The sequence below is a fragment of the Corvus kubaryi genome, unplaced genomic scaffold, assembly GCF_017639235.1.
Source record: "Corvus kubaryi isolate FWS band 111438036 unplaced genomic scaffold, C.kubaryi_AGA036_p1.0 74, whole genome shotgun sequence".
Classification (NCBI taxonomy): Eukaryota; Metazoa; Chordata; class Aves; order Passeriformes; family Corvidae; genus Corvus; species Corvus kubaryi.
The window spans coordinates 13,546,714-13,571,340 of NW_024582061.1; the positions used below are offsets into that span (position 1 = coordinate 13,546,714).

At 43.2% G+C, this 24,627-nt stretch overlaps 2 protein-coding genes across 4 annotated transcripts in view; one reads left to right on the forward strand and one right to left on the reverse strand.

Annotated features, from left to right (window-relative positions):
- Positions 1-24,627, reverse strand: part of SYN3 (synapsin III) — a 189,228-nt gene that overhangs the window by 87,687 nt on the left and 76,914 nt on the right. The gene's annotated exons all lie outside the window — the stretch shown is intronic.
- The window catches only part of TIMP3 (TIMP metallopeptidase inhibitor 3), a 40,953-nt gene that overhangs the window by 1,411 nt on the left and 14,915 nt on the right, over positions 1-24,627 (forward strand). Inside the window, exon 1 of one of the 2 annotated variants that reach the window (XM_042050908.1) lies at positions 1,942-2,294. The exons of the other annotated variant lie outside the window; for it this stretch is intronic. Coding sequence (XP_041906842.1) covers positions 2,171-2,294 — 124 coding nt within the window. The 5' untranslated portion in view covers positions 1,942-2,170. Of the gene's footprint in view, positions 1-1,941; positions 2,295-24,627 lie in introns of those variants that run through there. 2 annotated transcript variants of the gene reach the window in all.

Consider the following 24,627-nt stretch of genomic DNA (forward strand, 5'->3'; position numbering starts at 1 on the left):
CAGGAGCTGTGATTATAATCTAGTTGTGTGTGGGCCAAACTCTCCCTTATTTACACCAGTGTCAGATTCTGGCAGAATTTCACTTTTCTCAGATATTGATCTGAGATGTTGATAGGCCAGGTCTACCATGATGTTGGTGGGTATCAAACGTTTTACAACAACAAACAAAAAATGAGTGTCAGACACACCTCATTTTTATTCCGTGTTACTCTGCTGAGGTCAGTGGAGTTGTTCTGTGTGAGAACACCCAGTGAGACTGAAACGACAGTCCACCCAACCTGATGGATCCAGCTTCACTTGCAGTACCTTGAGCAGACAGTCCAAGTACCTAAAAGATGTTTTACATAGGGTTCCTCGTATTGCAATTTGGGCCCAGCGATTGAGACACTGACATATCTAAACTGAACGACCTGTTTAATACCCTGTCTCATACACATTTACAGGACCCGTTAGCACCTCAACACCATCCGATTTTTTCAGTGTGTTCACTAACACACATTCCTGAGCAGCTCCCATCACTATTATCCTATGACACAGTGAGGCAAAGCTGTCACACAGGTTGTCTGTGTCACGGCGAGGATAGGAACTTGTGTTTTCCTCTGCTGGCATTGTAACCTTGATCCCTACTGACAACACCCATCTTGAAGCTTTTGCCTACCGATGCTCCAAATAAAAGCCTGTGCTTCCATAAGACAGGAGATTTTAATTTTATATGGATGGTATGATTAAAGAAAAGGTGTAGGCAGGCTGTGCTTCACCCAGATGGAGCAGAATTGTAAATCTAAAGACTTAGCTGACTATATAGAAATTTAGGACAGCTGGTCCCTGGCCTTTAATACCAGCATAATTTATAACTAGATGTGCTTAAGTCTTGTAAACCCAGTGGAAAGTACTCTGACATTATATACACTGGCTTGATACTGTGATTAATCACCCCTCAGTCCCCTTTGGAGGATAATAAGGCTGTCTGTATCATGCAGCTGGCAATCTCTTTCCTTACAGTCCCAGCTCTTCTATAACATTTACATTTCTACAGCTGATAGAAATTTATGGCTCTGAAAGGGGATAAAGGAAAACAAAACAAACAGGACATTTCTATAAATTCCACTAAAGCTGCTCTGCTAAAATATACTTTGAGATTAAATGTTGGGAGTGCCCAGGTTGGATACAAAACTGCTCTTTCCAGCTTGGTTTTAGCAGTTTATGACCCCTTTCTGACTGAAAGGTCAGAGAAGGGGAATTGCTGGGTGATGGAGAAGGAGCATTCGAGCAGGATTAAAAACATCCAGGGCAAAATCCTGGTTTACAGTTCAGATAGGTCTTGTCCTTCTTTTCCCCCATCCTCTTTCTACTGCCTGTTGGAAGCGCTAAAGAAGCAGCACACCGCACTGGTGCATTTTCTGATCGCTGTCTGAAAGCTCTTTGGAATAGAGTGAATAAAGTGCCATCGCCTCCAGTTTAAAGTCAGTTTGCACACAGCGCAGATGGATCGAAGGGAAACAGCCCAAGATTTCCAAGCGAACCGCAAGCCCCGCGTACGTTTTCCAGGTGCCCTGAGTAGCGGCGCGGGGCGGCGGAGGCTGTGACAGCCTGGGGCGGACACTCGGCGGTACAAGGGAGCTACAGCTGGCACGGAGCGAGGTTTACCCCGTCCCGCGGCACCGGGCGCGGATCGGATCGGAGCGGGCCAGGGCTGCGACAAGAGCCAGAGCCGGAGCCGGGGCCAGGGCCGGGACAAGAGCCAGAGCCGGGGCCAGAGCCGGGGCCGGGGCCGTGCCCGGGCCGTGCCCCCGCCCGCCGCGCGCCCGCTCTATTCCCTACAAGGCGCGGCGGGCGCGGCCCCGCCCCGCGCTCGCGCCGATGAGGTAATGCGGGGCTGCCATTGGCCGCGCGCGGCGGCGCCCCCGGAGCGCGAGCGCCGCGAGCCGGGTATAACTCCGCGCGCCGGCCCCACTCCGCCCGCACCGCGCCGCACCTCGGCTCCCCTGAGCGCCCCTCAGCGCCCGCACCGTCCCGCCGAGCGAGGCTGCGCTGCAGAGCTAGCCAGGGAGACAGAGACAGCGCAGGCAGCCGCGGCGCACGGGCTGTTAGGGAGCAAGAATAAAGTCAGGCGAACACAGCAGTAGCCGCCTCCCGCTCCGCAGAAGTGAGGAGGCACCTCGGGGGCAGTATGACGGCGTGGCTGAGCTTCCTCGTCGTGTTCCTGTGCAGCTGGAGCCTGCGGGACTTGGTGGTGGAGGCTTGCACTTGCGTCCCCATCCATCCGCAGGACGCTTTCTGCAACTCCGACATCGGTAAGTGCCGCCGCCCCGCAGCCGCCCGGGCCCGGAGGGTTCGGGGGAACCACAAAGTTCCCGGGACCCCGAGGGGTGCGGGCAGCAGCCCGGCTGTCACCGCAAGGCAGCACCGTCCCGCGAGTCACGGGCGATCGGGTCACACCGGAGAGCGGAGACCTGACTTTCCAAGAGCGGGTTTGGCTCCGTCGCTGCCGCAGGCGCCTGGGTCGGTAAGAGGAGAGGCGTGTGGTGGCGGACCCCCGCCCAGCCCTCCCAAGCCCTGTCCCGCAGCAGCCTCACCCAGAAGTGCCTTAAAGAAATCAGTAATTGTCAGAGTGGCATGTTTCCTACAGCGGGACAGAAACACAATTGGAGGTGTAGGCTGCCAAAATTTCCTCCTCAACTTGGTGACAAGAAGTAGGAGGCAGGATTAGGATGGGTTCTCCCGAGCCAGGAAACGGCCCGTGGCGGCTGGTGTTGGAGGTGCGGCTCACACAGGCTTGTGGTGCTGTGCCTGTAACGCTGGGAAGGGCTGGAGAAGCAGGTACCAAGTGTCTCCAGGCTTTCTGCGTGCTGCGCTGCGGTCTTTGCTGCTGTGGGAGGTACGCAAACCTGCATGCGTTCGGGAAAGTTGAAACACTTTCATTGGATCCTGACTGATGTTTTCCACTATGGGTTTCAGCATCCCTAGGGTGCATCGTTACACTAACTTTAGGTAGGGGACAAGGACAGCACCAAAAAATCTTTGGGGAGGAGGTAATAGAGACTCTGTTCACAAGTTTGTTGGCTTGCTTGTAGCCAAGGGTGGGTAACAAAATACGGTTGCTGCTTGGTAACTCTTCCTTGGCAAAGTATATGAAACCAATTAGTGGTGTCCTTTGAGCTACTAATGGACACATGTCCATGTAATGGTAAATACAGGCTGTCACTTCAGCAGTGGTGAGTGGACGCACAAGTGAAGTCTCCTGTCTTCTCTGAAGGTTGTCTTAGTAGCACAGCACTGCTGGTACCCACATGGTGCTGACTCCGAGTAGAGTCTGCAAAGAAATCCTCCTGGCAACTGCTATGGAAGTCAAATAGAAAATAATTCTCACTGCAGCAGAACACCCATTGCTGTGAATGCTGCCAGCAGCCTTTTCAAGTTAGCCAAGGTTAGTGGCAAAAGATCTACCTCTTGCCTTCAGTTCTTCTACAGAAACTGCAGTTGTGCCTGGTTATTCATGTGTAGTTTATATAGTGTATCTGCTCCTGAATGCCAAAAAACCCATTCCCTATTAAAAGTGGTAGGAAGGTTACAGTTTGCTTCAGTGATGAAACCCTGGAAAACATTTATAAAATAGTTTTATAGTGGGGAAATTCTTCCAGGAAACTAAAGTATTCAAACTTCTGTTGCCATTTTCATAGTTTGGATCAACAAGTGTACCACCTAAGTGGCAACTGCCAGGGAGATTGTCCTTTCTGTGGAAATGAGACTGGGAAACTGTTTTTCCACAGCAAAAGCTGATGGCAGCATGTGGCCTTCATTAGTTGCATTTAGGGAGAAGAACTGCTTTCTTACTCTGGTTAGGTCATGCTATAATAGATTAGGGTAATTTCAGTTCAATTCAACTTTTTAAGATGGTATTAAATACGTTTTTGTAATGAATATACGCTGACTGTATTTTTACTAGATGCAAAAGTGACTAGGAGTAAACGATGAAGTTTCATGTAACAGTGCTCCTAAACTTTAGGGCACAAAGTTTTTCTGTTTCCTACTCTGATTTCTGGTTGAGTTCAAAGTATTCTCCTTCATCTTTCCTTTCTCTCTTCTGGGCTCTTCACTATATCTCAAGCCTTGGCTTTGCTCTGAGACAAAGTAGTTCAAAAAGTTGACATCTCTGGGGCTGTCATGCCTTCAGACATCACAGCAATGCAAAGGAGGAGAAGCTTGAGGGGAAAGAGAAAACCATTGCAGTAAATTACTTGAATGCAAGTTTGGTTAAGACTGCAGGTCTCTGATGGGTTGAAGCAAAAGTTAATCCTTACATTTGCTAGAACTATGTGGAAAATATGATATTTCTGCAGGCTGATTTTAGTAAATGCTGTCATGTTCTTCATATGTGGAAAGGACAAAAAGCACCCTAAAGCTTTCTGGCTTTGGAGGAGTTAATTATCTCCATGGAAACTGATGGCAGTGTACTAGTGCAGTGTTTAGACAGACTAAACTACATGCTGGGTTATAAAACACATTGTGGGGAAGAAAGGGACTTGGCAGCAAGTTTTTATCGCTCTTGAAACTTCTGACAAAATACCAGCTCTAAAGGGAGGAGTCAGTGCAGTAAGGGCTGGAGCAAAAGAGGCTTTAAAAACAGCTCCTAAAACAATATAAGAAATTAACTAGCTAGGTGGCAGCCTAGGAGAGGCTTTTCATCTTCAGAAGCACTGGATTTTGAAGAAGGAGAAAACTTTTAGTTGAGGACTGTAATGCAAACTTCTACTGTTGGTGTTTCGTGCTTAACCAGTGAAGTCCTACTCTCAAGTTCATTCTCTTCTCCTTTAATCTGATCTCACTGGACATTTAATTTTTCATTTTCCAGTGGCTCAGTTCTGATACAGCCTCCCAACCCTGCAGTTATTAGAAGGTTTTAATCTTTACAGAAACAGATGGTCAAATAAACCCATTGGAAAGGGAAGGATTTCAATATGTGCATCCTTTGAAAGTGAAGGGTGTGGTCTTTGAAGGAATCTTGAACGTCATAAATAACAATATATACCTTTTTAATTTAAAAAAGGAGGGAGGGGAGAAAAGAGGTACTACTGCTAGACTGATCACAAGGGATCTTTTCACTCAGCCTGAGTGTTCCAGCTTGATGAATGGAGCAAAAGTGAAGAGGTGTGTCTTGTCTGGCCCTGTGGGGTCAATCAGTAATAAAATTGCTGTTTTAACTCTTGGCTTTCTTTCTTTAACGGGATCAGTAAGTGCCAGAAGAGGCAGTACCATAATTGGACAAACAGCAACTGCTATGGTTTGCCATCTGAACTTCGCTTCCTCCACTCCCGCCCTCTGCCTACGACCCCTTCCAGATGTGAATATTTTTCTTTTGTTTGAATTAAGAGACCTTTTGAAAGAACAGACACCAGGCATGCTTTGTTCTTTTGTGACAAAGCTGTGACATTTCCAGCTGGACATAGCTGACATGAAAGGGACTTGTTTGTCCTTTTTTTGCACGAACAGCAGGAACTTTTGAGCTTGGCTGCTGAATGTTGAATTCACAGGTTTGGAAAACACCTCCTGCTTGGCCCCCTCTGCCCCACATCTCCTTTCAACAAAAAAAAAAAAAACCAAAAAAAAAACCAAAAAAAAAAAACAGGGACGAAAATATGTGAAATTGCAGACTGCAATTTGACAAACCAGTCTGCAAGTGATAAAGCACTTTGTTCACTCCACAGCTGTCTTACTTCTATCTTGTGCATATACTTTAGAGAACAGCTATGGCACTATTAGATGTCTCTTACCTAAGTTCAAAGAAGCTCAAAGTAACATTTCTTTGTATGGTTTCTTTTGGGAGAAGAAATACCTGTATCAGGAAGGATGCCAGTGGGTAGTGCTCCTCTCTGTTCTAAATAACCTCACTCTCGGTAAGATGGAGTTGACGAGCTTTGGGGAGGTGAAGGTAAGTTCTTAAGGGTCCCTTGGTGCTGGCGAAGCCATTCTTTATTCCATCCTCCTATACCCAGAGCACTGAGCCCACAACACCTGCAGTGGTTCCCATCCTTTGAACTGAGAATGTGAGAGAAGAGCAAGGAAGAAGCAGTAAAGAAGGAGGAAACTCATGAATTTGTTTGGCTTGGAGTCTAAGATTTAGACAAATCTAATTGATAACCTGCTCTTTCACTGCTCTTCTTGAGTTGGTCATTCCACCTTCTCACTCATAAGCTAAAAGAGATGTGCAGAACACTTGATCACGTGTGAGATTTTGAACATGCTTTCCTTAGTTTGTTGTAGTGACATTGAATGTGCTGTCTTAGCCTTTAAGGTAGACAGGTAAGGTCTCCCAGACTGTTTTAAAAGTTTTATAATAAACCATCTCCAATTAATTATACCAATCTTTAGGGTTGAGATTAATTTAAAGCAATTTTTTTTTTGTTTCATGTTGTGGTAATGGTTGCAAAAGTATATCCACTTTGGAATCAGACTTTTGTTGAGGAAGTAATGATGTGATTTTATTTTTAGACTGGACTTCCCTTGGAGGCATTTTAGAAGCAGGAAATCTGAGAAGCATCCCGTAAAGCTTCAAAAAATAATAAAAAAAGTACTTCAAATTTCATTTTATGTGGGAAGAAATTGAGGAGATTTGTTTAACTTTTACAGAATTCCAATGTCCCTGGTAAAAACTTTGTTGAAAGAGGGTGTTCCTTGTGACTGGTCATGTCTCCTGACTGAAGGATGGTCACTCGCAGCTGAATTGTCCTATTTAGTAGAAGTAGAAATAGAAGTTGCTTCTTTGTTGTTTTTTTTTGTGTGGTTATTTGCAATTTTAGTCCTTATAAGAGTAGTGGGATCTGGAGTTTGTCACTTCTCCAAATGTATGTATTAAAAAATAAAAGTAGTGGAAACTACTGTTTGGAAGATGTAGTGCAGAATGTTTTATCTTTTTATTATTGCATATGCTCACTCAAGATTTCCTGCAGGAAGTATCTCCAGCAAGGCCTCTGAGCCAGCAGAGAGCCAGATGTTCTAACCTTAAGCCTTGGAGCTCCTGCTTTATGTACATTTCTTCCCTTCTTATTTTCACTGGTTTCCCATGTGCTCTTTAGAACTCTTCACCTGCCAATTGCTCCTCTGATGTTTCTGGACAGAAGTGGGCTGGTGGGAACATAGTTATGTCCAGCCATACGCAGTACTGGTGTTTTTCATCTGGGTTTGGGAAGGACCTGCCTTATTCATGTTGCTTTTTCAGGATGAGCACATTTGATTGTTTGACCATAGGAGAAGTGGCACAGGGTGACAAATTCATTCTCATCTTCATCAGTGGACTTCCCTCATTCCAAGACACTAATACAGTTAGTCCTGCACTTTCCAAGTTTCTTGGATATGGCAACTGAGTTGCGTCTGATGAAATGGATCTCTGTACTCAAGTGCAATCCCAGCCAGGGTGGGTGGGGCCAAGAATTTTTAGTAGGAGCACTCACTGAGTCACCTTGCCCTAAGTTGGGTGTTAAAACCATTAAGATGGAAACTTAGTTTTATGACATAACAATGCTGTCTAAGATCATACTTCTCTTTCCTCACAGCTCCAATACCATGTGGTGCTCTTATGTACCCCAACCAAGCATGCATCACAGAAGGAGCCCATTTGGTCTGGGCAGGAGGTCTTGGAATTAAAGGAAACTTCCACCAGATGCTGTCTGGGAGTTTGTAAGAATGGGTAAACCTGAAAGGACAGCTTGGTTTGAGTTAACAGGCAAGACCAGGCATGCCCGGTTTGCCAGCTCTGAACCAGACTGACTAAGCTAAGGAACTTACTTTCAGTCCTAACAATGTCAGCAGTGCGTGTGTTTGAGTTTCCCTATAATTATGGCTTTTTTTTTTTTTCATTTCAAGATGAAGAGGCTTTTGCTCTAATGTCCTGCTTATTGCTCTAGACTTTCAGGGTATGATTCTGTCTTTCATGATAATATAAATTGAAATTAAATTATACTGGTAAAATGATAGTAGTGTAGAAGATGAGAGGAAAATTGCGCTTTCAAGCACCAATTAGTTAAGTAAATGCAGAGTTCATTAAAGGCCTACAGTAGCTCATCTAAACCTCTGAACAACATCCACATGTGACACTTGAAATTTTACTGGCAGAACTTTATTGGACTGTTACTACTCTTTAAGTTAACTGTCCTTACATAGACTTCTCTGAGACAAGGCTGATCAGAGCAGCTGACTACATTTGAAACTATTGCAAGACTGTTTCAACTTTTCCTCAGCTTTGTGGCACTGAACACTTTGCAAATTGCTCAGCTGAAGGTCAACCTATTTGGTAACCTTCTGTGTAGAAGTACTCAGAGCTCATGGGAGGGATGCACACTGCTGGGGCTTTATCACTTCTCTGCCCACCAGTGACATGACTACCAGTGCTATTTGCCCATAGTGGCCTAGGGCCTTATTTAAAACTAGGGCTAAACTGGGTCTGCTTTGGAATAGCTTGAGAAAAGAATGTTAACCAATGTGAACTTCAAGTTTCTCCTATTTGAAAGTATTAGGCTGGTGCTGGACCTGAGGTAAATGAGACCAAGGTGGGTTAAATGGATTTACACCCTCTTATACAAGATCTAAAATCTGCCCTAGTAATGAATATGGAGAGGAAGTACTGAACCTGCCTCATAAGCCTCATGCTCTGTGTAAGGCAGGTGCATTGCCACTTGTCTCACCAGTATTTCACCACCTTGTATCAGGGTTGGATTTGACTTGATCGTTTCAGGTTTCTAAGAGGAATGTTACAAACACTAGAGAGCTGAAAAGCTATTGTCAAAACAAAGTTAACATTCTACTGTAATGTGAAGTAGTTCTCTGGAGTGACCAGACTGAAGATGTAGTGCATTAACTGACAGTGTCTAATAACATAAAAATGCAAGTAATTTCACATAACCCTGATTACTTTATTTATCCAAAATTTCTGCCTGCTAGAAAAGATTGTGGGAGTTTTCTGGAAGCAAGTCAGAAGTCTCTTGAGTTGCGTGGTGCTAAAATTAATGTTGACTATGAATAGTCCAAATTCCTGTTAGTGTTTATGTAAGACCTTTCTAAAGGGCAATTTGAGCCCTTAGAAACAGTATACAGACAATAAAACTCAAGTTAAACAGCAGAGAGGTGCATGTACAAAAAATTATATCAAGCCTTGTAAAAATCAGCTGCAGTTTGCCTGTGATTTAGAATCTCATTTTTACTTTAGGAAGAAAGGAGGTGGTTTGGGGTGTCCCTCCTTGGGCAGAAATGTGCCAAGAACCAGCAGAGAGCAGTGCTTGGGGAGTGGGGAGGCCATTGTCAACTTAGGGGTATGGTCTTGGGCTGTGGGGAACTAGAGGTCTGTGTCAGCAGGCTCAGCTTTGAAAACTTCTGTCATTATTACAGGTTGGGGAAGAGAATGGCCACAGCAATAGGCCCAGTGGAAACAGGAGAAGGTATTTAGGAGCTGCAGGAGTGGCAAAGGCCCTCCAGAGACTATCTCAGAGTATAATGAGGAGAGAAGGATTCCTGGAGAAAGTGGAGGTGCAGTGTGGGAGCTGCAGTGAAGAACTAGTACAGGCTGGTCAAGCTAGGAGGAGTCACTAGCTGTGACACATGGCAGGCCACCCCATCTGGAGCTATGGGAACTATGTGGGACATGCCTAAGGTGGAAATTATCCATCCAGGAGAGTAAGTATATACTTGGGCTTCAGGGAACACTTAAGTAGGAGAACCCACATAAAACGATCTGATGTTCTATTGACTGATCTCTAACAGCCTGTAACATGTTTATTTCTGACTGGCAATCAAGGCTTAGGCTTTGAAAAAACCTGGCTGTGTGGAGTGGCCATGGACAGAGCACATACCCTTTAGTCTATCTGGACTCTAGCCAAGCTGTTGTCTTCCTCCATTCAGATGAATGCAAAGTTCCTTCAAATAGCCCTTCAAGAAATGCAGGTTGTATGGGTGTGTGTGCAGGGCTTGGTCTTTGATTTTGCCAGGTGAGTTATAAGGAAAATACTGCTTAGCTGGAAAATGATTCACACTGAGCAGCAGGAGAAGCAAATGAAATGAAGCCATATATAACATGCTGTCATATATAACATGCTGTCTAAAGGTACTTTTGAGATACCTGAAGTAGTAACCTCTTCGGGAGATCAAAGGAGGGTGTGCATATTGTTCAACAAATTGTTACTGATCCCAGGCAACATGCACACTAATAAAAATGCCTACAATCTTCCGTAGCTACCTGTCTGTTTCTAAAGTGTCAGAGCTCTGTAATCCTGCTGGTTCATCAGAGTTTAGAACCAGTTTACTGGGGAGGTAAAAAAAGGTATGTTAAAGGGCCCAAGGAAGAAAAAGAGACTTCATAGATTCTTCCTTTCTTAATTCCTCAGTTTTGACATAAAAAGGCCCAGCTTTCTGCTGGCCTGCATGATCACTGGTACTTTGGCAAAGCAGCTATAAATTGTACCAACTTTGCACAAAACTTGAGCAGGTAGCAATGGCTACACCAGGTGCAACAGCATGAAGGTAACACATTATTAGTTCTTGCTCCCCACTGATTCATTTAAAAAAAAAAGTCACACAACAGCACATAGGAAACAGGAGTACTTCTGTTTCACAGGGCTATATTCAAAATGACCCAGGCTCCTGCTGGCCTAGAATGAAGGACTTGAATTTTAACTCCCTCATGCTGCATTGTAATTACAGTATGGAGACTTCAACATCTGTTTCCTTTTCTCCATGTTTCCCTCAGTATTGGGTGTTACTGCAGTGAAGTCAGCAGGGAGGCCTGCTGGCATTATGTTAGTCTGTTAATTTTCTATAGAGGGGCACTGGAGCATTTGTTCAGACAACAAGTTCAATCTCTCATGCTCAGTGAATACACGAACAAGCAAAGATCTTGCTCCTCTGCTGTTTAATCAGCCCTCTCAAATTTCATGGATCAGCTGTAAATAGGAAGCTCTCCCTCCAGCGAGTAGGTTTTGTTGTTGGTCTCCAAACAGTTAAAATGTAAGGGAAAAATGTTCTTGCTTGTACCAAGACCGGAAAACCACGGAATGGAAAACTTCCACTTAACTTTGAAAGACAGGAAATAGCTGGTGTTGGAAAGGGAGCAGGTACAGGAGGAGTGAGCCAGGGGACATCAGTGGAAAACCAACTATTCCCCAGACACTTCTCCTTCAGCTCTGTTCTTTTGGGGGATGGAGTTCCAGGCTGACCCCCGTGCTCCAAGCCCTTTATACCCTTTCCAATCACCCACCCCAGTTCCCTACTTCCTGCCTCCTCTGATGCTGCTATAAATATCCTGCCTGCCTTTCATAGGTCCAGAGAAATGCACATTGCAGATAAAAGGGGTCTGAGGTGACAGTATGAAAGAGCTTTTAGACCAGCTCTTGTGAAGTGACTGACTGCTGGGTCCTCTGCTTTACTCTGTGAAGTGTGAGATTGCTGGGTCCCCTGCTTTAAATTTCTGGAAGAGTGAAACATCCTCCTTGTTTATCATGCTCACCTCTGGATTAGGATATATGGGTCTGTTTCTAAGGAAATTATTTCTTCCAATAGATAATGTGCTACATATGGTGCAGAGCTGACAGCTGAAAGAATTCTGGTATTTGGGAGAATGTAGGGTGGGGGAAAGATGGAACTAGTTGAGAGACCACACTGCATGCAAAAGTATAGCACTTGCAATACTGAATATCTTAAATGCTTTGGCGAGGTGGATCAGTCCAAGAGGAAATAAAAGAGCAAAGTGATCCCTGGGGCACTTTAATAGCCATCATGTACAATACTTCAATAGCCACAAAATACCCAGCCCTCCCTTAGCATCCTGCAGGGCAAAAATCACAAACCCAGAGAAGTGTGGGAAGACAAGAGCTGCAGTTCCTGTGCAAGAACTTCAGTATTGCAAAGGATTGTGCTGGGGTGAGGGCAGGATGAGTTCTTAAGCTCTTTGTTTTACTTTTTTAAATATGAAGAGCAGCACCTGTCCCTTCTTTATTTTTTCCTTTTTTTTGTTCCCCAAGGGGTTGGGGATTAAGGATTTAGTTGGTTATTTCCTTAGAGGATCAAGATAAAGAAAGAGACTTCAATAAGTCTCTTTCCATCTTCTCTACAGACAGTATATTTTCAATAGAATTAAGCAGCTGTCCTGCTTTCCCCCACTGTGTAACAGTTTGCAGCTTTACAGAGAAGCACAGAAATAGAAGATTTTATAATATCAGATAGAACTTCTAGGTGTACTTTAAGAGACCCTAAATTATCACAGGAAGGTTTTAAGGCATTCAGAGAGAAGCTCAGCTAGCTCAGGTGGCAAATAGCCAGTGATCCTTATCAGTATTTTGCCTTCAACACCTTTACTTTGGAACAAACACACTGCAACAGAACCTATGGTAGTGAGTCATTTGCATCATCCAGCGAGGCTGGAGTCCTGATACTGATAAAATATGCTTCCCAGAAGCCTAATATGGGATACTCTGACTTTCCCAAAGCTCCCTTCTCAGGCTATCATCTTAATTCCTCATTATTAGAGATGGATTCAATCCATGGAGTTTTAAGTTCCTTCCAAAACTCTTTAGAGTCATACTTCAACTCTGGAGTCTATTTTTCTTTATCAGGATGAGTGTCTAATCTACCTCCCACATGCATTCTAAATTACAGCTGTCTCTTGAGTTTGCCAGTGTGTTCTGGTTTCCTCTTTTTCTGTTTGAATGGGAGGCCAACAGGGTGGGAAGCAGGTCCTTGCCAGCCTTTATTCCAATGGCATGTTTAAATTGATTGAAGAAATGGTGTAGATTGAGAGAATCAGACCGCACTTGTCTGGTGTATTTGGCTGTATGGGAAACAAAGCTTTCACTAGTACCGGAAAGTTTTCAAGCCAATAGGTTCCTTCCTGTCAGTGCAAGATCTCGTGTTTGTTTCTGCATGCCCTTCTCTCACACCAATTTCCTCTAGTACTAATGGCTGTTGGAAGAGCTGGATAAAGGAAAGCACCGGGTCTTTCTTTCCCTCCTGTCTCAGAAACTGCTTTCCTGTTTGTCCTTTATGCAGTATGGCAGCTTGGGCTATTGACGTAAACTTTGTCCTTTGTGCTGTTCAAAGCTCTTCTCTTCTGAATTTGACATTGCCTGCTCACATCCTGATTGCTGTTTTGACAGAAAGAAGGAGAGAGGACAGAACAGGATTCTGAGGTGGTAGTTGTCTTGGCACACCCTGGGGTTCACATTTTTGTGCAGCTTCTGTGTTCATCAAACCCTCATAAGGTCAAGCACATGGCTGGGTTCCTTCCAGCACCTACTCCTTAATATATATGTGGACCAACAAGGAAAGATCGACAAAAGTTGTTACTGAAATACTGTGGTGGTACTTTGAGGAAGCATCGCTAGGTTGCACTGTTAAAATATGGCAAAGGCAGTTTTGGTTCAAAAAGATATCCAGGTCTTGAGTGGGAGGGAAAGAATTCAGAGGCATTTTCTAGGATGAACTGCTTAGCCCACTTGGTTCCCTTGCAGTACTCATCTTAACTTGGGCAATTAGAACCAAAATGCTGATGAATGTAATTTCCCCACTGAATTTTGGACTGTACCTCTTTATTCTACTTTTTTTCCTCATGTGAACATCTCTGCTAGAGTTGCTGCAATGTGCTGTGTTGTCATAAACATACTGAAATTCAGTAATGTGGACAATCATTGTACACCGGGATCAACAGGTGTTAAATAAAATAAAATAAAATAAATCTTGTTTCTGTATTCCCAGGGTAATTCCCTTGCCAAAGACCAGGCACTGAATGGAACTATACACTCATGAGCTAGCTGCATGTTTGCCTGCCAATGTAATAGCAAGAGCAAGCAGGATCTGTAATGCTTTTACCCAGAAAAACAAAACTACATTTTGGTGAGATTTCCCTATAATGATGGTGGTTTCAGATCCATTTTGGTTTTGGAATATATAGGTAGCAAAGCTAAAGCCAACAGAACTAGACAATGCCAGTCTGCTTTCTGCAGAAGCAGTAATGTTTCAGCTATTCAAGATTATATTTCTTCTCTGCCCTGTTTGGAAGGTGGCAGGGGAATCCTTAATTGTCTTGTTGTGTTTTCCTTAAAATCCCTTAACAGAAAATGTTACTGCAATCTGAGGCAATGAGAATGTAATCTGTGGCTGTTTTGCATAGTTGGATAATTTGTTGTTTTTGTTTTTAAGCCAACTTGTGACTCTCTGAGGCTAACACTGTTCCAAATCTTATTAATAGCAGTCCTTGACATTTTAGAGGTTTTATCTTTTCATTATTATTTATACATGCTCATTTCTGAGTTTGCTAATGTGCACTTGCACTTCCCCAGCTTCCTTGCTTGTGGAAGGAAGCTGTGGAAGGAAACTGTGTGCACCAACAGCATGGTTTTGTTAACTGGGGTTCTGCTTATCCCACAGAGTATTAGAAGTGAACATGAAACTATACATTGGTAAGCCACACCTCTGATTTTTCTCAGGGGAAAAAAGCTGTGTAACTATTCTTAGCTGGTATATTGCGTGTGAAATTAAGCAGTTCCAAGGGGATGAACAACTGCTATTCAGAGGGAGTACCTTTATGTTTCTGCCTTCTCCTCAGAGCTACAACAGTTCAGTGTTCTTGACTCAAAGTGTATCCTGGGGTAGGGGACAATCAGAGCCGGAGCAAGGCTGCCAAAGCCCAGGCTTAGACGTGTGCCTCGTGTGCATGTGTGTACATCTTGCGGTTCGGTGATGACCCTGGTGACTTCTTGAACTTCTAATGACAATGCAGCTGTCTGTTCATGGTGCTAATTAACCCAAAATCTGATTCCTCCCTCCCCCTCGTTATCCATCGCGTGAATGAGATGTGAAAACAAGAAGACGACTTTTCCCGTGCCCTTAGGGCTGTCTGAGCCTGGCAGCAGTGACCCTTTCTGAGTCGAACAGAAAGAGCTGCTGCGCAATGGCCCATACTCCTTTTTAATGGGTTGTTAAGATTCCACCTTCTCCCCCTCCCTCCAGTCCTGTAACAGTTCGGAGCGATATGGCACTTAGGGGAAAACAGCTGCAGGAATAACTTTTCTTTCGGAAAGCCAAAGACAGCTGTTCAGTTTGTAAGTCAAGGGATTCCTCCACTAATTATTTAGGGCCTGATCCCACTCCAGTTAAAATCAGTAGGAAGATTCCAGCTGGGTTCGGCAGGCAGTTGAAGGAAGCAGCTTCAGGAAGCAGCCTGTAATCAAACAATACTGCTTCAAAATGTTGGAAACAGCCAGAAAGGAAAAAGAGAGTAGGAAGGCATTTGTCACGGAGTTGACTTTCTGACTTGCCTGCAGGCTCAAAGTACGAGCACTCAGCAGGCCAATGTTTTACTTGAGGAACAGGTTAAATTAGTGTCTGTGGTATCCTAAGTTGCTTTTAAAAAATAGCTCTTGTGGGTCTATGTTCATTTACAGTCTGCAGTGTTGACAGACTTTTATTGGCACAGTGAATTAAAAGACTGATCTTGAATGCTGATTTTAGTTTGGATACTCTGAGATCATAGGGGATAATGGCTTACATTTTGAAATTATGCAAGTTCTCAGCACCTGCAGCTCTCATTGGTATACATTTACTTGCCATGTCTGAAAAATGAGGAGAAAAATGGAATTAGTCTTGCTTCTGTTATTAGAGATTGTTGTTGTCACCTGATTTATACAATGAAAGAGAATGCTAGAAACTTGGTGACTTTTTTGAAACAGAATTTCTGTTTCATGAAGAATTTTGAAATGGCGGAAATTTATTCCATCTGAAATGTGAGGGAAAATGATAGTATTGGAGTTTTCAGCATGGCATTTTCTGGGAAAAGTGATTCAGATGCATCTGAATCTAGTGTTTTGAAGGATTAATTCAAAATGTCCAATTTGAATGAAGGTGTCCTTTCACATCAACATTAAGACTTCAAGTGCAACTGAAGAGAATTGCTGATGAAGGATCAAAATAGGTTGAATTTTTTCTGAGAAAAAAAAATGAGGAAACAATTTTGCTGAAGTCAATATTTTCCTTAGAAATTTGTGACTTAAATAAAGCCATGATCCCTGTCAGGAAAAAGCCTTTCCAAATACATGCCTGATGGCTTAACAGTAACAGCCTCCCCTTCTGGAAGTGCTGATTTTGATCAGGTTACACACTACCTCTCAAGCTGGCAGAGATTCCAGTTCATTAGTCCTTCGAGGTTTATAGTTAGCTTTTTCTGATGCTGAGAATTCTCTTTAAAACACGAATCTAGCTTTTCCTGAATGCTGAGAATTCCCTTTACAAGACAAATCTAGATTTCCTTAGTTTGCTCCAGTCCTTGTCAGTGGACTATTCTCCTTGGGTTTGCTGCATTAATGAACAAACAAGTTTGCTTTGTGATTGTGTCACTGCCAGTGGACTGAGACGAGGTATTTCCCCTTGTATTTCTGTTAGTTCCCTCCCTGTCAATGTTTAAACAAGCTTACACCTGTGTGCCAGGTGCAAGCTTAACTCCAGCCCTGAAAAGCTGGCTCTTGAGAGGGTGGTTCATTACCTTGCCAAAATAGTCCTGTTACAGCAGTGTCTGAGGAGACCTAGACAGGCAGGAAGCAGTCAGGCTCAGTGGATACCCTGGAAATGATTACCCTTCTCTGTAAACATTCAGCACTGCAGTATCCAGAGAACTTCTGCCTCCCAAACAGTTAATGGGCCTTAGAGCATTCAAAAAATAGCCATCACTGCGCCAGGGCAGCTGTGAAATGATTATCCAACCATATCTTGTGACCTTTAGGTTTTTTCTAAAAAGTTACAAGGACACCTAAGAAGTGATATGGGAATGCAAGCTTGCCTCCCTCGAATTGGAAATTTATGGAAGTTTTCAGTAAGAATTCTTCCAGAAGCTCTCAAACTCCAGTAGCACAGATGAGATAAGAGATTGGTATGTTCACTTTAAGTGAATCTCCATCAGATGCATAGGATCAGACTTGAGCATTTCCATTTAAACATTTAAAAAGTTGTAAGCACTTCTTACCAATACTGTCTAAGAATAAAACAACATGGGTTATTCTTTAATTTGTATAAATAATTTGTTGTGCAAAAAAAGAGTCAACAGTTGGTGGTAGACAGGCACTCTTAATCATTCAGTGTAGTCTCTGTGCTTACAGAAGTCTGGCTAAGAGTCATAACTCATTAATAGGTCATTGACAGCACCAAGGATGCATATAAACATCCAGGTAATGATACACTCCCTCTAGAAATCCATTTTGATTATGGTATAGTGGGTTGTTCATGGACATGAAATTTTGATGAAAGTACATATGAAGGCAGTGTGGGTAGTGGAAGACTGAGATGGTTATACTGTTTCTCTCTCCACTGCAATTTCTATGGAATACCTTAGGCTAGTCTGTCAGTAGGACAGTCAGGGAGTTTGAGCAAACTGCTTGAAGAAGAAAGGTGACTGGCCATTGGCTCTCTACCTTTTCTGCAGTCAGTGCTGTGTCACTGCACTGGGAAAATCCTTCGGGGCCAGAGGATGTACAATGTGCAGTATTTGTGTTACTCATGTAAAGAGTTGTTGCTTGTAGATGTTTTCAGAGTTCCAGGCCTTCTCATTACCTCTTTCATGAGATGTCTCATATCACTTTTTTTTTTTTTTTTTTTTTTTTTTAAAACCTGATTTACACAACAAATCAACACTGAGTTCTTCAGACCTTCTAAGGTCAAATATGAGGGATGATGCTTTGGAATGCAGTTATGACAGGGCACTACATGGACTTCTGGAAAGTTCTGGATAGGTGGGCAGATTGCCCAAATTGCCTGACCTTGACCTGTAGGCTGCTGGGAACTGTGGTATGTGAGGCTCATTCAGGACTCAGGGAGGTTTTCTACCTTTTTAATGAACAGTGAATCAGGATCTGAGTGCTACACCTAAGGGTTTACGTGGTGCTCAGACTCCAGGGTAAAATTCTTCATGAATCTAAGATCAGCTGCATTGTAGTAATTACTGTGATTACATAACAGACATTAATAAAATGGGCAATTAGTAAATTCCTTAAGCATTATGATGTGACCAGAACTGTGTCATGGACATGTCCACTGTATGTGAACAGTCTGCAGATGCTGGCAACTTCAGAACAATTGATGACATCTTGAGAATGGTGGGCAAAGATACTCTTTTCACTGGGGAAATTGTTTGAAGGCAGGTTTAGTTCCAGGGTCTGGCAGACCAAATATTAGGTGCTGTCAGGCCTAGTGCAAATAGGAGCAGCAGAGCAGCACATGTAGGCCTGACCTGGTTAAATATGTATACCTCTGTGGTGTGGACAGCTGCTTAGCCTGTCAGTTTAGTGCAAGTTTTGTAATGCAGGAAGGAATTTGCAGGCCCACCCAGTACCCTTGAAATCTATACATGTTCCCAAACAGTTCTTCCTCTCTAGCTCCTACGTGCAAAATTGAGCATAAACCATGTGATCAGTGGAGTGCAGCCTCCTCGCAGAACGCTGGCACCCATCCCAGATGGGCAAGGTGCTGAAGCAAGGAGAGTCCTCTGAAGTAACCTGATGAAGCAGGGAGTGTCCAGGCCTGTGGCTTTTGATAATCCCTCTTTTGAAAGGCTTACATGGGCTGTCAGAGATGCCCTATTTCTAATGCATAGATGAGAGCAGCCTCCAGATGTTCTCTTTAGCAGGACTGTCTTTCCTCCTCCTCTGCCTCCTGTTGAACTGTGTGGATCTGGTGCCCAGTGGGTTTGTGGATTGCACAGTGGGTTATGAAAGACTAATAAATTGGCAGATTTGGTTCAAAAGTTTTTCTATTGCATCCTTGAAAAATACACTGATGAATTTATGATGCTTGTTAACTCTGGTTATACCCCAGGGGAAGTCTAGCACTAAGGAAAAAAGACATGCCAGTTCTATGTGTCTGGTTTTGCAGAAGTCTCATTGTTACTTGAAATGCAAAGTAACACCTACCAGGTTCAAACCCTGGGCATTCACTGGTCAAGTGCTGGATCAGAGCATCTGCCCTCACCTCCTCTTTTGATGTATGTGAGCCATCTCATGGCTGCTTAGTGTAGACAGTGGGTTTGTTCTGAAACCTGGTATCAGCTTGCAACACAACAGCCTACAGAAGAAATGACCATAGCCCAGTAAAGCAACTTATCTATAGATTTGCAGACTGGGGACTTCCCTTTCTCAGCAGAACTGAAACTTCCTGAGTAATTAATAGTAAGTAAAAAAAATAGAAGAAAATTCAAAAGGGTGTGTCTACACTGCCTCTTCAACCTGAAATCTCATTGTGTACCCATTTTGTTGTTCACTGGAAAGCAATGTCATTTGAGGACTGTATATTACCCTTGTTTAGTCTCAATAGTACTTTGCTTTTAAAGGAGTACCCATGACCTCAAGAGAGAAAAAGTCTGCTCCATGTGAATCAGAATGGGACTTCTGTGATTGTAGTAGGTTCTTAAAAATATCACTTGATCCATTTTAATCACTTTAGCACTCATTCTTGCAGTTTATCATCATGATCTGTGGAAATGGAAGATCAGCCTCACAACTGCATCACTAAATCACAGGCAAAGGACATGTTTTCTCCTTGCAGAGGCTGCTCCCCTAACTGTACTCTTTAGGCAATTCATCTCTCATCATATGCTCCAATTTGCTTTCCATGTTACTGCTCACTTGATGGGTTGGGAAACGATCAATGCCAGATGCACATTCCTTTCAGGCAGTAAATGCTCCTGCAGCAGTAAGTTATGTGCACCAGCTTCTTGTTTCATTAAAATCACATATGGTTTCCATTTGCCCCTAATTGGTCTCACATCAGCTCAGCCATATTCTCTGAGTGGAAAGCTTAGACCTGTGGCTCCTTTGAACAATTCCAAAGAACTGTGGGAAACCAAAGCCTTGTCTCAGCCTGACTTTCCCTGGTCCTCTATGTACTTTGTCAAGAAGTACTTGATCTGGAAGAGAGGGCTGAACTAAATCTTGCTCTGTTGCACCAATCTTATGTAGACAAAAGGAAACGGAAAAGGTGTTTTGAGCTGAGTATTGCTTTGAGTCATATGCTTGTTATTTTTATCCACTGTTGTAAGCTGGCTTTGGAAGTGCTTTTGTGTGTTGGTTTTGACAACTATCTTTCCAACACTGCTAACCTTGGCTGAAAGCATTTCTGCCTTTGGCAGTTGTCAGAGACACAGAACGAGGCAAAATGCGCTCTGCTGAAAATACTCCTTGGAGAGAGATGCGAGATACCTTTGCTGTGCTCTGTACATGAGGCACTCCCTTCCCCTCCCTCCACTTCTATAATTTTTCCTTCCTTTTCTCTGATTCTTGCCTACTGCTTTTTGCCTTTAGCCTGAATTCAGTTTCCAGTGACTAATTAAAAGATATAGGAGGAAAGTTAAAAAGAAAAAAAAGCCCTCCAAAAGAGAGAGAGATATGTCTAGTTGGCAGGAATGACACTGTTTTCTCTTTTTATTTTACCAGAGGGTTCTCAATGCTGTAGCCATGCTCATTATGTAGTTTGCAGTGTCTCTGCTTAGATCTATAGCAAACCTAGAATGTTTCATTGATGCAAGCTGTGAGACTAACCCAGCAATGCATGTAACTCCAGGAACTCAACTCTGTGCTTGATCTAGCTAATCTCTTATGTCTACCTGGCTTCACTGAGTTTAGTAGGTGTAATAGCTGATAACAATAGGCAGTGGGTTTTTTTCTTCTTTTCTTCCTTTAGCTTTGTGTTTTTCATGAGGTATTTCCTGAAGCTAGTTTTTACACGTACTAACATCTACATATGGATCCAAGAGATTCTACTGGGATATTCTAAATGGATATAAATGCATTTTAGATCCATCCATTCTTCCTTCTCCATTCAGTCTTCCCTCTGTGTCCCCAGCAGTGTGTATGATGGGGAAGTAAGGAAGCTAACATCGGGAGTTAAATGCAGGGGCGGTGCTGGGCAGTTGAAGAGTCGTTAACCAAGTTGCATATAGGAGGAACCTGAAAGAAATGTCCAGGAGAGAATTTGCAGGTTTTTGTCTAACAGAGATCTCTTGTTTCTCTCTGATTCTAATGTATTTCAAAGAGTACTTTAACTTCCGTAGGGTGAGGTGCGCCATATCAGGAGGGAGAAAAATGCTTGATACTACTGCCATCAGAAAGGTTGTATCGAGTTAATAAGCTACAGGTGAAATGACAAGCACTAACCAAGTTATGCTTGCTTGTTTTATGCAACCTTGTTTCTTTAATTTATGGTCTTGTTGGGAGGATTAACTTTCTCCCAAGTAAAGCCCTTCTAGAGCAGTTTATACTGTGCGAGGTGATGAAAGGTGTGACACAATCAAAGCCTTGTATGAAAAATTTGTATCACTCCTTATTTTGCAGTGTTAGAAATCAAGCAGCAGAGCATGTTGTGCCGACTGTCAGTGGCAAGGAAATCTGCAGGGATGGGAAATGTGGTTAATATTTAGCGAGTGTAATTGTGATCAGTTGTTTTATACAGAGCTTAGGCCTGGGCAAACCCATTTAATTGCCTTCCACTTTTTTTTGGGTGGCCTTCAAAAAGGCTTGCCATGCCACAGACAGGGAAAGTTTTTTTGGATCTGTACAACAAAGGCCAACAGTAAATGTCATAATTCTGGTTAGAACATGGGAAGGAAAGTTATCTGTGTCTCGCTTTCCTGTTTTTACTTAGACTTTTATTGTTAGCTACCAACACACTTGCTGATGTAAACACAAGTCCTTCACAATGTGATATTTATGTGGCAACTGACTGGCAGAGGTGAATGGTGTTGAGAAGGTGCTCTTTCTCAGTTAGTATTCCTGGGAGCACTTTGAAAAGGCAAGAAGTCAAGATTTGGACTGCCAGTAATGGGAACTAGTTTGTTGGTCAGGGTATAAAAGGAAGGCATCCAGCAGTGAACCTCTTACTTCACTACCTTTTTTTTGCTTCCTTGATGAAGTTCTTTGGTGATCCTGTGTACCAGCACAGCTGGATTTGACTTCTTCAAAGACAAAGCAAAAGAGGTTTGTTTTGCCTTTTTTGGCTTTGGTTGAAGGTCATGATGGAATGAGGCAAAAGAAAGCTCCTCTATGGTGTTTTTTCAGCCTTCTTGTGCTTTGCAAGAAGCCTTCAAATTCAACACTGATTTGTAAAAGAATTCTATTTTGGCTATGGAGGAGGTGACTTTCAGTACTAGCAGATCATCTAACAGACTGGAGGCTTCTGGTTTTTTCCCTCTTCATAAATCCCCTGCTGTAATCTGTATTTCCCTCTCCAATCTGCTTTGCTGTGGAAGTGGAGGAATGGGTGAAGGGCTTCTATCTCTTCCCCCTACTAAAGCAGGCACCAGCTACTTGCTGCTCATAGAAGCCTGCAGCCGCCAGACAGTTTAATAGAGCCTCCCAAGAGGCTGCATACAGTTGAGCCATACTTCCAGTTCAAAGGACACAATCCACCTTTAGTTATGGTCCTCTGGTTTTAGGGCAGCCAAGAGTGTCGGTAGTAATTGCTAACAGATCAGCCAGGGGAGTGGGAAAAGGAATGCATCTTGTGAGAGCGAGTGAGCGAGCAAGGGAGACAGCAATTCCATCTTAGCAGCACCAGCAGCACCAGTACTAGAAAATCTGTGTGTAAAAGCATCCTGCCTTGACCACATTAGGAGACACCCCCATAATCGGCATTAATATTTCAGTAGTGTGCTAGGTATACTCAGGGGTCTTAACCATACCAGCTGCCTTAGCCCTGTGTGATGTGAGCCCTCCAGCATGTACCAGCACAGAAGGGAATTCCTGTGAGGCAGATCAAATGAGAGAGCTGCTAGTAAGGCTGGTAAAAAGGTCTCAGTAAATTGCTCTTGGAAGTGAGCCCTTGTATAGTCTTTGGATGAATAAAATGGCCACCATCCTCCTTGGCATGTCACGTGTCTGGTGTTAAAGCAGCGTTTTTAAATGTTGGTGTAGCCAGTGGCCTCAGGGCAGAAGGAGCTTTTCTTCAGCCTCCCAGTCACATTGCTGCTCCCTATATATTTTATTTAGCCACTATTTGAATGTCAGAGAATGGCCCGGGAGAATAACTTGTCCCGTGAGTCTCCATTAGTAAACAACATGAGTCCTCCACATCCTTCACTCACTTAAAAGCAGTGAGAATGCATCTCAGCCAAAGCTCTCACTTGAAAATACTCATATTGCACACCAGTAAAATAAATCCTTGAAACAATAATAAGAAGTGTAGCAGTTGTTACCCTCCTGAGCTGTTCATGGTAATTGGTCACGAGGGAAAATGGGTTTGGAGCAAATCCCGGTCTCTGAAGGGTGTGCCTCCATTTAAAATGCTGTTTATGGATGACAACCAGCCCACTTGCATGAAAGCATCTGGTTCTCATGGTGCAGTTGAGCAAGCAGCTGGGATTGGCGGTGTTAGCCTGGGTCTGTACCGCTGCCCTCTCATCAGGGGAAGGTAAGATTTGGGACAGGGTCACCATCTAGTGGCTGGCCCCTATAAAGGACACGGGCTGGATTGAACCAGGACATTTGATGCCTTTGCTTTTCAGCTGGGAGAAAGAGCTACCATACATGTAGTAGTTACTGTGTGCCTGGATGAAATTGGTTGGTAGCTACAAGTCTTTTCACCGTGTTGTTTCCTCAGCTTGCCAAGTGCATGTCTTCATCTCTCATTCCCTGTTTTTCTGCTCCTTGACTCGTGAAAAGAATGCCTTCTTGCATCTCAGATGTAAAGTCAGTGTCCTCTTCTGCTTCAGGTCTTGCCTTTAGGCCTATTCTCCCTATGAATCCTTGAGAAAATGGCTACAGAGTAAGTGATAAGTTAAAGAGTACTTCAGTTAGACATGTATGCATATGGGCAAATAAAATGTCATAAATGTCCTTTTTCTCCTATGCCCATTCTGATTTGTTTGCCTTTATAGGACTTCATCTAGTGACATTTGGAAAATATGTAGGCAATTTTTGCCGTATTTATGTGTATACATGCGCCTGCAGACAGTTTGTACCACCCTAGGGATGCCAGGGAAACACAAATCAGTAGCTGCTGTCACTATACTAGTCCTGGCAAATCTCTGTTTTCCTAACTACCGTGCTAGTTTACATTAAAAAAAAACCCAAACAAAAACCACAAAAAGACAGGGAAAAGAGGTAAATACATTAATAATTTGTGATACATTCTTAGATGAATTTCTTGAATCCTCAAACACAGCAGGTTATTATTTTCATTTTTTTTTAAGAGTATCAACTAAATGCCTAGTTTCCTTCCTTTCATGAGGGGACGTTTTCTCCCTCAATTTTTTAATCATGTCAAATGTTGAGAAGCAGTACATATGTTTTCTCCTCTTTGTATCATGGCATGACTGCCATGCTTATCAAGATTTATATCCTTGTCTAATTTAGTTTTTCATAAATAATTACAAATCACTCATGAGACCTTGCCAACTGCTCTAGTCCCACAAAGTGACCCGACCTGAAACCCCAAAGTACTGAGAAACATTCATCTTGGAGTATTTTCATAGGCAGTGCTTCAAAGGAATTGCGGTTTAAAAATATGCAGCTATTTTGGTGACCACTTGTGTGGGATAAAGTTTCCCATCAGTAATAGCAGGACTGTAATAGAGTTTCAAGGAGAAGGGAGGAGCTCAGGAGAGCAGTCACAGCACCT